This window comes from Orcinus orca, chromosome 10, assembly GCF_937001465.1.
Source record: "Orcinus orca chromosome 10, mOrcOrc1.1, whole genome shotgun sequence".
NCBI lineage: Eukaryota > Metazoa > Chordata > Mammalia > Artiodactyla > Delphinidae > Orcinus > Orcinus orca.
In genome coordinates, this window is record NC_064568.1 from 37,740,761 (window position 1) to 37,757,796 (window position 17,036).

Here is a 17,036-nt window from a genome sequence, read left to right on the forward strand (position 1 = left end):
GCATGCATGCATGCATATACATACGTGTTCCCATGCTCATATGCACATGTATTCACATACATGGGATTTTTTTATTTTTTTATGTCTGCACTTGTGTTCACATGCGCTCATGCAGGTACTCGTGTGTGTACATTCAAGTGCAAATGCACACAGTCCTCCTTCTCTAATTCCAAGCCCTCCACCCCCAGAATTACAAAGCTGTTGACCACATAGTCGAATGGAAGAGACCTCTTCTCCCATCAGCTACTGAAGCCTCTTCTCCCCTACAGTCCTCCTGCTTGGCAGACCTCTCTCAGTGGAGACCCAAGAGTCCTCAGTCACAGGAGTCCCACTTGCCCCCCCATGTCCTGTAGGAGAGTACTAGGAGGCTCTGGGGTGGGGGCAGGGCAAGGGAATGACATCAGGCTCCAAAATGCTGGGGAGGGAAAGCCCCCATGGCCAGGACCCGAGAGTGGGCCAGCAGGAGTCTGGGAATCAGGTGGCCTGGAGGCTTTGAATACCTTGGTGAGGCTGGGCTGGCACTAGGACACAAAGAGGCCCCCAGCCCCAGAGAGTGCCTGGCTCTGCATTCAGGGAAGGGAAACAGACCCGAGGATGGTGAGCAAGTTCTACACTTAGCCTCACTGCTCACCCCCACCCTAGGGGAGTCCCACCTCTTGCTGAGCTTTGATCCCACCTGTGAAGTGGGATGAGGATGGCTCGTGGAGGTCCTGCCCTGATGGGCATGAAAGGATGGCCCTGGGGCCAATCCAGCCAGCCCAGGACTCAGAGTCTGCTCCTCTGCGGGATGGACTGGTCCTGGCCTTCTCCCTCTCCAGGCCCTTAGCTCAGGCAACAGCCTCAGATCTAGGCAGAGCCAAGCACAGCTGCCCCCAGAGGATCACTAAGCTCAGCAATGATAAACATAAACCCACAGCAGCACTCCTGCCCTGATGCCATGAGGGTCACAGGCTGTGCTCGGCAGCCATGCCAGAGGCTGACCACAGGTGGAAGAGGGCTGCTGGGGGCCAGAGCTCACTGAGTGACCTCAAGGACACACACTCCCCACCTTCTTCAGGCACCCCTCCTATCTTCTCCAGCCTCAGTCTGTGCCCTGGGAAAGGGGCAAGAACTCCAAGGCCACCCAGTATGACAAGTGCAAGGTCATGCCGTGAAGCTGAGGATGAGCTCAGGCCCACCCAGGTGTCCTCCTGTCCCCTGGGTCCCTCACCCAGCCCCACAGTGTGCCCCCATCCCATGCTCTGTGATCCACAGCCAGCCAAAGGCTCACTTCCTCCTCAGAGGGGGTTCAGGGTCTCAGAGGGGGCTGAGGATGTCTCGTGGGTGAATCGATGAGTGGGGGAGGGAGGTTTAGTTACACAGTCCCAGCGACAAGCCCCCACCCTGCCCTCAAAGAGCCGTGACTACAGACAAACTGAGTAACCCCCTCTGAGCCTCAGTTTCCTCATCTGCAAAATGGGCTTGGAATGGGACCTGCTTTGTAGGGGTTCATGAACAGTGCTGGGGCACGGTGAGTGCTCAGTGGTGTGGCCGTGACAACAGGTCCATGTGAAGCACAGGTCCTACAAGTGCATTTCCAGGTGCAGGAATTCCCTGCCAACCATTTATATTTCAGGAACACTCAAAGCCCCACCTGATCACCTGGCCATGGGTTTCTCCTCCCTGGAAAACTCCTGGCCCTTCCCTGCAGTTTGCTCTGGCCCCCCTCCAGGAGCTACTCCCTTCTTCAGGCAGCCCCAGGTCCACACTCCCCCTTTCCTGGTGACATCTGACTCTCTTACTGGCCCTTCCTAATAAGCCCAAGTGCCACCGGGCTCCATGTGGCCAGCACTCAGCATTCTCCTGTTTTCTCACTGATGCAGTGATGCTGGATGGTGCCATTTTCCCATTTCACAAGGAGGAAAACTGAGGCCTGCCTGGAGAACTGAAATCACCCAATCAGGATAGATCTGAGTCCACTGTGGGTCCATCACTAGAAGGATCTCTCCCACACAAAGTCCAACCCAAAGGGCTGAAAAGATAAGGGGCTGAGGTGGCCTTAGCCAGCTGGGATTCAGGGCTTCCTTCCTGGGAGGTGGCATGGTAGAGTACAGACTCCCAGACCCTTGTCCCAGGGGAGAGGGGCTGCAGCCTGAATACGGGTGTGGAGGCAGAGATGCCCCAAATAGGCAGGCACGTGCTACATGGCTGCTGCCCCACGCTCCCCAGCTGGCACCGTGGCTGTGTGGCCATTGCTAGGCATCTGTAAGGCCCAGGCGGGCCCTACCTGTTGTGGAGCAGCCGCGCAGTGTGGGCTGGGCACGGGACCTGGGCAGGAGCAAGGCCGCCTTCACCTGCCCGCCCTCCTCTCACTTGGCAGCAGCGAGCAGAAGCCATTAGCGCCTGGCAGCCCATGTCCCACGGCTCTGACAAACGCCTTAAATGTTGTCGCCAAGGCTCCAGCTGTCCCTCCGGCCGCCTTTACTCCTCGTAATAACCGAGTGTCGAGGCTGATTGGAGCAGCGGGATGCAGCCAGTATTCAGAGCAGCTTTTACCCTGGACGTTTCCACCTGGCAGCCAGGCTGTGCCCACCCCACCCTCCGCCTCCAGGCCTTTGTCTGCCTGTCGCCTCTGCCCAGGCCCCCAGCATCGCCCCCGGGCCAACCAGTGCCCAGCTTTGTGTCCCAGGTGGTGCCCACGCTGCTACCACCAAAGGTGGTGGGCAGCGATGGGCTGGAGTCTCAGGCGTCCACACCCAGCAGAACGGCAGCCCGAGTGGAAAGATGTGGCTCTAATTCCCACTCTTCCGGGTGACCTCTGTGGGGGAGCCCCTACTTCCTTTTGGTTTGGCTTCATCTCTCAGCCTTGGTGTCCTTGTTGGTGTAATGGGAATGATGACTGGGCTTCATAGGGCTTAAATGGACCATATGTGTGAAGCAAGGTGTGTATCACCATGTCCTGTGGAAGAGGCTCAGCCACACTGAGACCACGAACACCCTTGGACGGAAGGAGGCTCAGGAGGAGCAAAGGCCTGCATCAGCTTCCCTGGCCGAGACCGCCCTCCTCTCGGCACAGCTGTGCGCAGCTGAGGCTCCCATTTGGAGTCCCCTTCCTCCTCTTCTCTGTCTGGCCTTGGCCTTCAAATTTGGCCTGCTGTTCCCTCTTCCAGGAAGCCCTCCCAGTTTGATCTAACCACACTCCTCTCCCACAGGTTTTATGTGACATTTTGAGTGGGTCCTAGATACTCAACATTCTCTTATTGTTTGCCTTCATCCTCGCACAGCCTTAGTGAGGTCAGGACTATTAGAAGCCTCATTTTAGAGACAAAGTAGTCAAGATTCAGAGGGGGACTAGCATCAGTCGCCCATGTCACACACAAAGCTCCTGGCTCCGCCCCATGGGGCACTGTGGCCGCTGATCAGGGGAGTAAAGTAAGCCCCACCTCCCAGGGACTCTGCCAGAGAGGGCGTGCACCCCCATCCCACCCCCTGGCCGTGAGGGCTTCCTTCCTGAGATACCCAGTTACAAGCACCAGTGTCCAGGCCAGATTTGGTTGGTTGATTTATGAGGTCTGTGATCACTGAATCATTTGTTTACAGGTTCCCTAGCCTTCCAGGGATGCTGAGGGTGATGGGCAGAGAAAGGTAAAGAGTGAGTAGTCTCTGCCCATTCATCAGACTTTCCTCAGGGGTGCAGAGGTGATGGGGCAGGTGGTGGTGGTGGTGATCACAAGGAGATGTGAGATGCTAGCGGAGGTACCACAGTGGAGTGATGGCCATACTAGTGACGGTTGTGGTGGTGGTGGAGGTGATGTTGATAGTGGAGTCAGTGGTAGATGGTGATGGTAGTAGAAGTGACAGTAATGGTGTTGGTGACTGTGATGATGGGGATGAAGGTAGCGATGGTGGAGCTACTGGTGATGGTGGTGACGGTGATGGGAGTAATACTGCTGATTGGTGATGGGAGTCCCACTGGGGATGACAATGGTAATGGTGATGGGAATAACTTTGGCAATGATGATGGGAGTGGTGCCAGGGTGATAAAAATAACGTTGGCAATAGTGATAGGGGTCGCAGTGGTGGTGATGATGGAATAATGTTGGCAGTGGTGATGAGGAATGTTGGCGGTAGTCATGGGAATGTTGATGGTGGTTAAGTGGGGATCAGTTGTGATGATGGAGGTAATGGTGATGGTAGTGCTGAGAGAAACACTCTGGTGGGGGCAGAGGTAACGGTGGTGATGGTGATGGGGTTACAGGGCTGTCAGGGCTTCCAGTGGAGTATCTCTCGTGGGAGAGTCCACCAGGCAGCCCTGTCCCACATGTGGGCTGTGCCCTAGCTGGAGGCAGGACGCAGCGGGGCTTGCTTGATTCTCCTTTTCTTTTAACCTCCAGTGAGCACAGCCTTCTGGGTAATGAGATGCAAATTGACAGAAAAGACAATGAGCCAGCCTGCGGCCCGTAGGGCAGCTTTTAGAGTCAGGCTGATTGCCTCCATGCCAATTTGCATGGCATTAGCTGTACACACCTCCTCCAGTGGGCTCGTGCATTTCATCAGAGGTCATCTGGGTTGTTGCATTCAACAACAGGTGGTGACCTGTGATCCAGGCCAGGGCCAGGGGCAAGGCCACTCTGACCCTGACCTGACAGAGCTCCAGGGTGTGGCACCAAGAAATCTGGGCCTGTGGGAAAGTCCAGTGGATGAGGGACTTCATGGTCAGCAAGGGATGACCATGGTTCCATCTGGGTATGTGCTGGGAAGGTGACAAACAGGCCTCAGGCAAAAGGGAGGCCTGGCCCTGGCTTGGGATGCCTCAGTACAGGTCCAGGCTCTGCCCCTAACTGGCACCATCACCTGGGCAGTCCCTCTGGGCATTGGCTCCCCCACTGTGCAGTAGGGGCCCCAGCCTCATTGTCTCCACATTGAAGGTGATGATCATCAAGCTAGGCCCCTGAAAATCCCGGCCCAACTGCCCTGGGGTCCCTGCTGCAAGGTGAGCCTGGGGCCCCTTCCCTGCTGCCCTTGCTCTCTGGCCCCTGCAACCTCTCTGACCCAGTGCAACCCAAGGCTTCACCCCATACCCTCCCCCAGGACAAATGACAGTGGGACCAGGGGCTCTTTCCCTCTGCCCTCCACCTCCAGCCCTGCCAGTGCCCCCTCAGGCACATCCCCGTGCCCCTCTGGGCCCGCCTCCCTCCTCACTGTCCCACTGCCTCTCCCCCCGAGGTTGGGCCTAATCAGAGCTAATCAGAAAATTATGAGCTGCCTGATTACTGATTAGATTCCTAATGTTAATAGAGTCGAGAAGGGCCCGCTCAGGCTGTGTTTTAGGAAAAAGTATAAAAATAACATCAAGGGAAGGGAGCATGGCAGCTGGGCAAGGGCTTGGGCTCTGCTATCCTCACAGGCAGGGGCTCAGGCTCTGCTGTTCTAGTTGGTGGGGGGCGCTCAGGCTCTCAGGTGGAAATACATTTCATAGCAGGAAGGCCTCCTAGCACCCTTAAATTCTGCCAGTGAAGTCGCCACCCCAGGCAGCTCTTCCTGCAGAAGCCTCTATCAAGTTCTGTGCTCGGGACAGTGAGACTGAATTGTAGTGGGAAGATAGGGAAGACCCTACTGATGGTATATCACATGAGAGCAGGGCCGTGTTTGTACCGCTCACGGACCTACTCATGCCTAACACAGGCCAGGCACACAGTAGGTGCTTAATAAACATTTGTTGACAGGAAAGAAGGAAGGTCACATCAAAGCCTTCTCACTGGAACTACCACCCTCCCATGGTGGGGCATAGAGGCATCCGAGAAGGCTTCCTGGAGGACGATGTTGGAGCACATCAGGAGAACGCACTCGTCTGGGGCCCAGGCAGGGGGTGCTGAACTCCCCAGGGACCCAACCCCTGGCTGACCTGGCCAGATGAGGGGCCCATGTCCATCACCCCCTAGCCTCTTACTCCAACAGGGCCCCTATGGCTTCTGCTTCAATACCACCTCATCACTGACTTGGCAGCAGCTGGGTGGGACTGGTAGATAACATTTTCATGAGGTCCAGAGTGGAGTCCCAGAGAGCAGACGTCAGCATTTCAGACCCCTGAGGCAACCCCTTGGCCCCTCAACATGGTGTGCCCAGTGTGACCCATACTTAGACTCAGCCTCACCCTGCCCTCACTTTTATCTCGGCACCACCTTGGATCCCTGTGCTCTGTCAGTGCTGCTTCTGGCCTGGTCTATGAGTCTCCATCCCAGGGAAGTCCAGGGCCTCCAAGACGGCAGGTCCCTAAGGGCACCTCCAGATCCACCCCCCCACCCCACTGGCCATGGTAGAAGCCTGTGCCCAGCTCTGCGGCCACACCAATCCAAGAATCAAGTCCCTGCCCTCTAGAGACCGCATCTGGGAGGGAGTCAGATGCAACAGTGATGGAGACACCACAGGGGATTCTGGAAACCCAGCCTGGCAAGGGCACCAGGCGTCCTGGAAGAGGTAGATGGGCACTGACTCCTAACGGATGAGGTGGAGCTGCCAGGGGAGGGGGCAGGAAGGGCAGTCCAGGTTCAGGGCATAGCACAAATAAGTATAGGGAACCTCAGCATGGCAGGTGGGCAGAGTTCAAGGTCAGCATGGTGGGGGTGACGAGTTTGGTGGGACCAGGCCACACAGGGCCCTGTAAAGGATGGCAACAGGAAAGGGAAGAGTGGTCAGGGCATCTAGGAAGCACTGGTTGGGGACACAGGGGTCTGTGTGGGAGGCCTGAAGGTGTGAGGGCCTGGGGCAGATGAGCTCATGCCAAGCAGCTTGGGTGGGAGTGTGAAGTTGGGTTGGAGCAGGGGAGGGGGTTGTTCTGGAGAGGTCTGGTCTGGAAGGGAGAAAGGAGGCACAGGAATAGGGGGCTTTGGAGGGGAGCAGCTTCTAAGGGGTGACCTTAGGGAAGGGACAGCCCAGCTTGGATGGGGTTGGTTGAGTAGGACACTGAAATGGGACCTTGGTCTCTTCCTGGGGCAGGGCAGGGCTGGGCTGAAGGCCAGGCCAGGGTGCTGGGGGGCAGTGGACAAAGGTGGTGCTGAGGAGAGTGACAGTCAGTTGGCATGAGCTTCAGAGGGGAAGAGGTCAAGCCAAGGTCAGAAGGCCCAAGAGAAAAGCTGAGGTTAAGGGGAGCAGTCAGTAGGCCCCTGGGGTGAAGCGGAGGGGAGGGAAGGGGCAACCCACTCCCTGGGACTGTGTCTCCAGTTCCGCGGGTGAGTCTACATCCTGTCTTCTGTCCATACCTTATTCACATCTCCACAGCCCTGGGAGGGCCGGGTGGGCTTCTGGTGCCTATTATGGACTTGAGAAGCTGAGGTCCAGAGAGAAGAGGTTAATGCTTCCCAAAGTACATGCTGGGCCAGTCACCAAGCCCTAGGAGCTCGGGCCTCCCAAGTGGCAGGGGCATTGTCACACACAGGCACACACACACCCATGCCCACACATGTGTGTCTCTAGAACGTGGCCTGATGAGGGGAAAGGACGTGTTCCGTGGTACACTTAGACAAATGACGTGTTGCCTGCTCCTCTATCTCAAGAGTGGCCAACAGCCCTGGGCCTGATACCTTCACGTGATGCTCTCTGTGTGTTTTTTAAAAGGGTGAAAAGGAAAGAAACTTTGGTGAATTACACCAAAGAGGGAGGAAGACTGAAAAAACTGGCAAATTTATGAGAAATTTCACCTGGGTCACCAGGGACTGGTTCACTGTGGAGATGTGCAGGTTTCATGCTGGGAACTGAGGAGGTGCCCGCTGGATTGGCGGCTTCTGACCCTGAGGGACTGTGCTGAGCAGGGCAGTGCCTTGGAAGGAGTCCCAGCAGCCTTGGAGTCCACATGGCCCAGCCCTTGGCTCGGGCTCCTCAAGGCCAAGGTGCCTCCCTATGGCAGGGCTCCGGGGCCACAGCCCAAACACGGACCTGATGCGGTACGTGGACTTACTGGCTTATCGCTCATCAAGGAACCTCTCAAAGGTGCCCAATGGGGGACCTAGGAGCAGCAGCAGTGACCTGGCAGGGCAGGGCCCCAAGAGCCGGGCCTGTCCTACTGCCCTCAGCATGAGGCCGTGCATGGCCACATGCATCCCCTCCTGAAGCAGCCTGATGCCAGAGTTGAAATCTCCTGAGAGAGGACTTCATCTGTGGCTCCTGAGAACTGCTCTGTAAATTCAGGCTGGCCCTTGCGAATGTCCTGCCCAGACTCCAGAGCCCCTTTCCTCACCCCTTGCCCTGTAGACACGTTTTTGTATTGACCACGGTTCCTGTTGAAAGCTAAAGTGTCCATTGAAGCCAGTGGAATTTCTGTCATCACCTGAGTGTGGCTTCACCTCCTTTCCTTCCTGGGAAGGAGCATCTCAGAGCACATGGCTTTCCTTTTCCTGATGTGAAAATGTCCACTTTGGGGTTACATACCAGTAATAGGACAGAGTGGATTTTTTAAAAGTCCTCCCATGGCAAAATATAAGCTAGCAGCTGCCCTTGGTTGAGCAGAATGATCCTGTCTGGTCTGAAATTCAAGCCTCTGGACACCAGGTTCCCCAGCTGCATCTCCATCTTCATCACAAGCCAACCCTCACTTCTTCATATTTTTCCTGGGAAACTAAAACACAGGCTGCCCCTTGCAGGCAGGGACAGAGCGGGCACAGGAATCGATAACCAAGGCCAGGGTGCCCACAGGGAGTGAGCAAGCCCAGGCCCGGGGCTGGAGAGATGGGTGCCCCTTCCAGAGGGGAACAACTCGAATGAGTTTTTCCCTGTTACATGTATTCTGACCTTTTTTTTTTTAAGAAAAAATTCCATTTTAATTTTTTTATCAACTCGTGGAGAACACGTGTGGCTGGTGAGGGAAAAGGTCAGGGCGCCTGTCGCTGCTAACAACAGCGTGGGCCTCACGTGATGGCTCCCCCCTCCACCAGGCGCCCTTTGCAGCTAGGAGTGTTTGTTGTTTTCCCTGCAGTTTCGGTTGCTAGAATTTTGGTCCGGGTTTTGGGTGTTTGTTTGTTTGTTTTTCATCTGTTCCGGTGGTTGTTTCATCTTTAAGCTGGAAGCACGGTTAATACAGAAAGCGTAGGTCAGATGTGTTGTGGGACAGGAGCCAGGTGTGTCCTGTGTGGATGGATGCAGGAAGGGGGTGAAAGAAGGGACTTTGGAGAGAAGGGGTGGAGAAGGCGGGAGGGCTCACCAGAAGGCTGAGTGCTGGTGCTGCCCAGGAGGTGCCAGTGTCGGCAGCACATTTGACCGGAAGGCAAAGCCACCAACCTCTTCATCACCTGCCATACAAAAGTCATGGGTTCTGTCAGCCTGCTCTGCCCACACTGGTGCACTTCTCTTCACCCCTCAGAACCCAGCAAAATGGGGATCAGGACAGGACCGCCTTCAGAAGGTTGTGGTGAGTGAGGTTGTGCCCATAAAGCTCTGAGCAGTCAGAGGCATCAGGATACCCATCGCTCACATAGCAGGCACTGTCTGCCCACACGTGCACCTTCCCCAGGCACAAGTTGTGCAAGAACAGGGCCAAGTTAGGATTCTCCTGGTCCCTGACCATGGGTGAACCTGCTTGAAGAAGGCAGTAGACAGACAGACAAACACCCATTCAGGCTGAGGTGGCAGGAAGAATGGACCCACAGGGCCAGGACTCCTCACTTGCCTGTGCATCTTGCCCTATTGTCAGCCCTAGGGCTCCAGTGCCTTCCTTGCTGAACTGCATCTTGCTTCATTATTATGCAGATATTTTGATTATGCGGATATGTTTTTTAGACAGTTTGAAATATGTATATTATTTACTCATTAGACCATAACTGCTCTGAAAATTGGAAATCTGCATTTAGTATCTATCAGTACACAATACAGAGTTAATACAGGGCCCACAGGTGGGGAGGGAAGCAGGGTGGCAGTGGTGGCAGTGCTGTGCTGGGCAGGGGCTTCTGGGCACCCTGGTGCTTACCCCTTCCCAGGGACTGGGTCCAGTGACACCAAGGATGGGGGGGATTGGCTCAGAGCAGCATCTGAGAGTCCAGTTACTGATCCCCTCTCCTGGGGAAAGGGCAAAGGAACCACTCTGGGAAGCAGGTAAGGAACGCCTGAGCCCAACCAGCCACGCCCCACCTGGCCAGACCTGATCCTTCCCTGGAACATTCGGCATCCAACACTGCTGGTAGGCCTACTGATGCCCCCTCCACCACTTCCTCACCAGGAGCCTGGGGCAGTGGCACTAATGCTCAGTCCCCTTACAGAACGGGGAACAAAAGAATCCACCTCTCGGGCTTCCCTGGTGGCGCAGTGGTTGAGAGTCCCCTGCCGATGCAGGGGACACGGGTTCGTGCCCCGGTCCGGGAGGATCCCACATGCCGCAGAGCGGCTGGGCACGTGAGCCATGGCCGCTGAGCCTGCACGTCCGGAGCCTGTGCTCCGCAAAGGGAGAGGCCACAGCAGTGAGAGGCCCGCATACCGCAAAAAAAAAAAAAAAAAAAGCCACCTCTTAGGTGTCTTGCTAGGGGTGGGGTGGGGAGGGTGAGGAAGAGATACAGTCTTCCACCTGCCATTGGATTAACTGCACCAGTCAGCTCAGGGTAATTACAGGGGCAGTGTCTGGTATCATCCTGTCATCATTACCTTCTTTGCAACCCTCTGGCGGTGTTCTTGGGGCACCTACTTGGTGCTAGGACTTTACTCTGGGCTTGCTGCCCCCAACCTCTACCTCAGAGCCCCCATCACAGCTTCTGCCAGGCTCAGCCCCCATTGGCACATATCTCAATATCCTGTGCCTCATGGGTTCAGGGCCTTTTATCCTAAGCCTCTCATAACCTCTTGGAAGAGAAAGTAGCTATAACCAATTAAGACCAAAAAACTCATTCAATCTTTCCCTCTGGGCTGCACAAAACAAATCCTGTTTGATGGGTAGTTACTCCCCAGACCCTTTCAGGCTAGGCCAGCACTGGGGTGGGGGGGGCTCCAGGTGAGGGGGATGAAGGGAGGAGGCCAAGGAGAAGTGGGGTCACCAACCTGGGGGGAGGAGTGGGACCTCAAAGAGGATGGAGTGGAGAAGCCTGAGGGCTCCAACCCACCAGGCCCAAGCCCCGCTCCTCCAGAGGGGGACCTTATCCTCCAGGTGTTGGCCTCTGAGGGGCAGCCACCGTGGCCTCAGGTCCCTTATCTTAGGTCATGGTCTATCTCAGCTCCAGAGCAATTGAGAGACTTTGAACTTAGTGAAATTCAAAGGTGTCTGTAGAGGGGGCTGCTCCCCCAGGGGAGCTTTGTCCACAGCCCAGTCCTCCTCTTTCTTGCCCTTTCCCGTAAGAACAGTTTCCGGAGCTGAGGGAAATTGATTGTTAAGTGAAACTCTCTGATAATTGCCTCTGAAATGCCCGCTGTTATCGTAATTGACTTAGCCGTGAGCAGCCCTGCTCAGCAGTCCCACCACAGTTCCCTCCAACGCCTTGGCCGTGATGGAGACATCGCAGGCCAGGCAAGCCACCATCAGCAACTCCGTAGCATCACCTTCATAGGCAGCCCTCACCCTCCAGGATGTGATGAAGAAAAAGTCTCAGAGAGGTTAAACCACACACCTAGGGTCATACAGCTGACCAGGCAGGTCCAGACTCAAGCCTTTACCCAGGTTCAGAGACATTCTGACTTTGATTTATCAGATGTTCATTGTGTACCTACTACGTGCCAGGGGCCAGGTTACTGTAAACTTGATAGCTGCCAGATACAGTGCCCACCAAGCTCAGCTCAAGGGGAAAAGCAGAGGGTTCTCTAAGTTCATGATGGGGAGAGATGGGAGCCTGCCATGGGTCAGGAAGTGGTTAGGAGGAGAATGGGGTCTAAGCTAACGCCTCGAGGGTGAGGGAATGTAACAGGCTGGAGGAGTCTGGGCAGGAGTGCACAAGGAGGGAGCGGAATGTGCAGGGGCCTGGTAGCAGGAGAGCCAGAGACTGCAGGTGGCTCTGAGAGCAGAGCCCAGAGCCCGAGCAGGGAGCTGGTCCCAGGGAACAGGTATTCAGGGTCAGGGATGGGAACAGAGCACATCTCCCCCAGGCAGGCAGGAGCCCTGAGATGAAGTGAGCCATGTTCCCACTGCTGCCCCTGCCCTGCTAGGAGTCTTTGTAGGTTCTCCCTTTACTTCTGGATCTCAGTGTCCTTCCCCATCCTGTCTACCCCAGGCCATCAGGAGGACTTGGGGGAGGTGGGAGGGAAGCGCAAGGAGGATGAACCTCGGGGCAGGGCAGAGGCAGAGGCAGGGCTGTGAGCAGTCTCCCAGCCAGCCCCGAGCAGGCCTGACTGTTGTGGGCTCTGTGAAGACAGGAGCACAAGTCTGAGTGCCTGGCAGAGGGGAGGGGAGCCCATGGACAGGACAAGGGCAATAGGAGGCTTCCAGAAGAGGTGACAGTCTGATAGCACTGACTGAGATGATGGGGAGCACATCCCAAGCAGAAAGAGTGGATGCCAGGAAGGCCCAGAGGTGGGCAAAAGGCTTGTGTGCTTAGAGCCAGCAAGTGAAACACCAGGGCACTGGGCTTTATGGACAGCTACTGGCAGTTGGAGCAAGGGGGCTGCCAAGAACCTAACTACCCTCTGCGTGGGTAAGGTTACTACTTCTAATTTATAGGCAGGAAATTGAGAGCTGGAGGGGGAAGCTGGGGTCTGAACCCAAGGTTCCAGGGTCCAAGCTCTGATCCCCACCTGGCGCCCCTCATGCGTGCCATGTGTATTCCCGTCCTCTTCCCTCTCACCCTCAGGCCTGAGGGACCGCGTGCAGCCACAGCCTGCCCCATCCACCACCCCCCCGTTCAGCTGCCTCAGCCCTTCCTCCCGCACCACCAGGCCTGTGGATTTAGCAGTTTCCACACGTCCGGTGCCTGGGGACGGACTGATTGATCTGTAACACCGAAAAAATAATAATGGCTTGATCATTACTGAGGATTAAAAGTAATCCTTTCGCTGTGGCTATTGCAACTCCGTTATTCACGAGTCAGCGGGCTGACCCGGGCCTTTGAGCCCATGGGACTCCATGAGTTGAAGGAGGCTGGAGGCTGGGGCCCTCCCTCCCTGGTCTCCCTCACCTTGGCCACTAGGCTAGCTAGCCTGAGGGGCCATCAGCCCCCATGTTCCTGAGGCCTGTGAATCCCAGGGTCAGACCTAAGTCCTGAAGGGTGAAGGAGCTGGCATCCGCTGGCCAGCGGGGGAGGTAGGGGCTGGAGAGGACAGCTCCTCAAGGCCGTGGCCCAGTTTGGAGACTTCAACTAGTGTCTGTTTGGTGTTTGCAACCCTATCAACCGTGTGGCTTTTCTGTGGCAAGGGACCTGATCCGGTTGTTCCCACATGTGTCCCAGCCTCATCGTCCATGAAGTGGCAATGGCTCCAGGCCCACTCTGAGAAGGGTCTGGATCCCTGGGAAGGTGTTGGGCCACCGGGCAAGGAAAAGGGGTATCCAGTGACTGCCTGAGACTCACCCCTCAAGATGCAGCCCCAGGGGATGTTCCCTGGGCTCCCACACTCCATTCCAGGCCTGGTGCCGAGCTCGCATGGTCAGTGCTCCATTAACAGGAGTGACAAGTGTTGTTAACCGTGTGTGTCACACAGTAATGTCCTCTGCGGAAGGGCACTGCCAGCTTGTGAATCAGGACCCATCGGGGTCGGGCTTGGGTGGGGGTGTTTGTGGTTTAGGCTGAGAGGAGGACCCAGGATGGAAAGGGAGGGGCAGGAGTTGGGCACAGGGGGGCTCCTGGGGCCTTAGGAAAGCCCCAGGATCCACATTTTGAAGGCTGCAGCTGCTGTGTGGAGAAGGATGACGAAGAGCAAGAGAGGACGCAGGAGCCTGGGCTGGGGATGATCAGTAAGGTGGTGTGAAGAACACTAAGGGTGGGATGTAGGGGCAGTGGTCACAGGGTGGAGGGGCTCATTCTAAGAGGGGGTGTTGTAAGCTCTGGTGGGCCTAAGGGTTACCCCAGAAAGGTATCCAGGAGCTCAGGAGGGGCCAGGATTGGAGGCAAGACCTGAGAGCCATCTGGGAGAAGAGAGGCCTATGGTTCCTGAAGCTGGATTATTGGGGTAGGGCCCACCCAAGCAGTCACTGCAGTAACAGGTGGGCAGAGGACAAAACCTGCAAAAAAGACGGGTGGGGGTGGCAGGAGGGTCTCAGCAATGTGAAGTGAGGGAGTTTGACTTTCCCACCCTGCCCCCAGGTCCCCCAGCCTCATAGCCTTCCCAGCATTCAGTGCTTTTGCCCTGAGGAGGAGGGGGAGCCAGGCCCAGCGGGAGTAGGGATAGCTCTGCACAGCCCTTCTAACAGCCAGAGGTGGCATCCTGCCCAGCGAGTGGAGGCTGCGGCTCTACAGGGAGTCCCACCAGGCCCCCACCACACTGTTCCACTCTAGAAGGGAGGAAAAGCTGGTCTCCCATTTCTCCCAATGGGCAGCTGCCAGGCTTTATTTTAGAATTTCCCCTCTTGGGCCCACAAGCCATCAGGGCTGGACTGATGGATGGGAGTGTTTGTCTTGAATACCAAGGGGGCAGGGCCCTCTGAGTGGGGGCTGGAGGCCAGAAGGCAGGACCCTACTGCTCCACTCATGGGGTCAAATAGGGCGGGGAGTTGGGGACCAGAGCCCCTTCCACACCAAGAGCTACTCTTTTCCTCCCCAGGCATGGTGGGCCCTGTGGAGCATACCTTCGGACTTTGGTCATGGGCTGGGCAAGGCAAATTTGGTGGTGAGGGCCCCAGCCCAACCCAGAGCTCCTCTGTGACCTTAGGCAGGCTGCTCACCACCTCTGTGCTGGGTACCTTCATCTGAGGAGGACACGTCAAGCACGTTGTGAATGGTGACAGGTACACGTGATGTGTCCCTGGCCTGGGGGAGGGCTTGGATGCAGCAGATGATTAGTTCAGGGTGACAGTCATCATTATGATGAACAGGACTTCACTGCACTCAGCTCTGCAGGAGGCCCTAGAGGGCCAGGCTCAGTCCTGTCCTCAGGAGCCTCAAAACTTCCTAAAGGGGGACTTCCGTGGTGGCGCAGTGGTTAAGAATCCGCCTGCCAATGCAGGGTACAAGGGTTTGAGCCCTGGTCCGGGAAGATCCCACATTCTGCAGAGCAGCTAAGCCCGTGCACCACAACTACTGAGCCTGTGCTCTAGAGCCCACAAGCCACAACTACTGAGCCTGCGTGCCACAGCTACTGAAGCCTGTGTGCCTAGAGCCCGTGCTCCACAACAAGAGAAGCCACCGCCATGAGGAGCCTGTGCACCGCAACAAAGAGTAGCCCCCGCTCGCTGCAACTAGAGAAAGCCCGCACGCAGCAATGAAGACCCAACGCAGCCCAAAATAAAAATTAATTAATTAATTAATTTTAAAAAAAGACTTCCTAAAGGGACAGGATCTACGGAGGCACAAAGTAAGAATCTCTGGGTCAGGATTCAGGCCCAAAGGGTAGCGAGTTTCCAGCACCTCCTCCAGGAAGCCTTCCCTGACCTCCCAAGTTCCCACAATGCTGAGCTTCCCAAAGCACCTCAGCTAGTCCTGCCCTAGTTATTCTGCCTGGTTATGTCTGTTTTCTCCTCTGAACTGTGGGAGGGCAGGGCTGGCTCTGCCATATCTCCACACATCAGCACAGTCTGGCACTAGGTGTATTGGGTAACAAGGTGTGGGATGGACAGACGCAGCTGTGCTCACAGGCACAGGGGCCTCAGTGGAGGAGGCCACAGGAACCAGCACCAAAGGATGGACCAGGCTTGTGCGGACAGAAGGCTTAGAGAGCCCTGCTGGGAGGGGGCTCAGGAAGCCAGGACATGGACAGTGGGGACAGGCCTGGGTGGGCAGAGGTGGGCTGTGGGCACCTCCTTCTGGGCCCTGAGCAAGCTGGGGGCAAAGGTGCATCAGCGAGGCACTCTGTCACTTGTGGCATTTCCTCTTTGGCTGGGGAAGGCCTTCCTCTTGACGCTGGGGTGACACTGGTTTGTAGCTAGTAGAGAGTGTCAGTGGGCTTGGCTCCAGGGCCTGGGTCTTAATATGCCTCAGGGGTCCCCCTGCCTTCCTGTGGGCAGGAAATGTGGCTGAGCTGAAGTCCAGGGAGTCCCATGGAGATGCCACTCAGGTCTGTGCAGGCTTCACCTTTCCTGTGGGAGCCCGATGTGGGTGGGGGAAGGGCCCACAGAGCAAGCTGGAGAATGTCTGGGATCAAGGAATCTCTGAGAGTCTGGCACGATGTCCAGGGAGTCCCTGAGCCAGTCTGGCCCCAGGGACTGCTGGGGATGGAGAAGGCTTTGGGCTGGGCACAGACCTTCCTCAGTCTCTGACCTCCCTGTGCTCTGTCCCTCAGAGATTGGCTGACGCTGCAGAGAACTTCCAGAAGGCCCACCGCTGGCAGGACAACATCAAGGTAAGAACTGCAGTGCCCTCCCCAGCCCCTAGGACCTGCCCACCCGCAGCAAGGGTGGATGTGCATGCAGGGGAAGAGGGAGAGGGAGGCTGCCCAGACCCACTGGAAGGGCACCAAGGGCTCTGTGGGGTGGAGCCAGGAACCTTTGCCCAATGTTCAGCAAACATTTGAGGCTCCCCTTGGTGCTGGGACACAGGGTGCAGATATGAACCTCTCATTCCACTCCCAGCTCCCAGAGGAGCTATGGAGTCCCCCATGAGCACATAGGCTGCTCTGAAATGATGCTCCCCAAAAGTTGGCATCCCCTTGGTGGTTAAGGAGGTGCACAGACTCCTTGGACAGCCCCTGGGGCAGAGAGGCCTCTTGACTCCAGGACTTCCCAGACTTTAATACACTGACCTGAAAGAGATGCTGGGGGAAAGGGACCCTATCCCCTTCCCAGACTTCCCCGAGCAGCAGCCTGTCTTCCAGAAGGCTGCCAGGCTGGGATCGGGGACCAGGCTGTCACAGCCACTAAATCCTCTCCTTCCGCCAGCAAAGCTCAGAAGGGGCTCGGGCGCGGAGCAAGTGGCGGCGTGAGAAGCTGGGAGCAGGACTCTTTTTGAGGACAGAAGGGCCCAGAATGTGGGGGAGGGAAGGAAAGCCTCATTGATCCCCAGCCTCACACCCAG

At 56.5% G+C, this 17,036-nt stretch overlaps 1 protein-coding gene across 2 annotated transcripts in view; it reads left to right on the forward strand.

Annotated features, from left to right (window-relative positions):
- CACNA2D2 (calcium voltage-gated channel auxiliary subunit alpha2delta 2) overlaps positions 1–17,036 on the forward strand; it is a 139,054-nt gene that overhangs the window by 89,912 nt on the left and 32,106 nt on the right. For both annotated transcript variants that reach the window (XM_033424439.2, XM_004267846.4), the window contains exon 4: positions 16,306–16,365. In XM_033424439.2, coding sequence (XP_033280330.1) covers positions 16,306–16,365 — 60 coding nt within the window. The remainder of the gene's footprint in view (positions 1–16,305; positions 16,366–17,036) is intronic.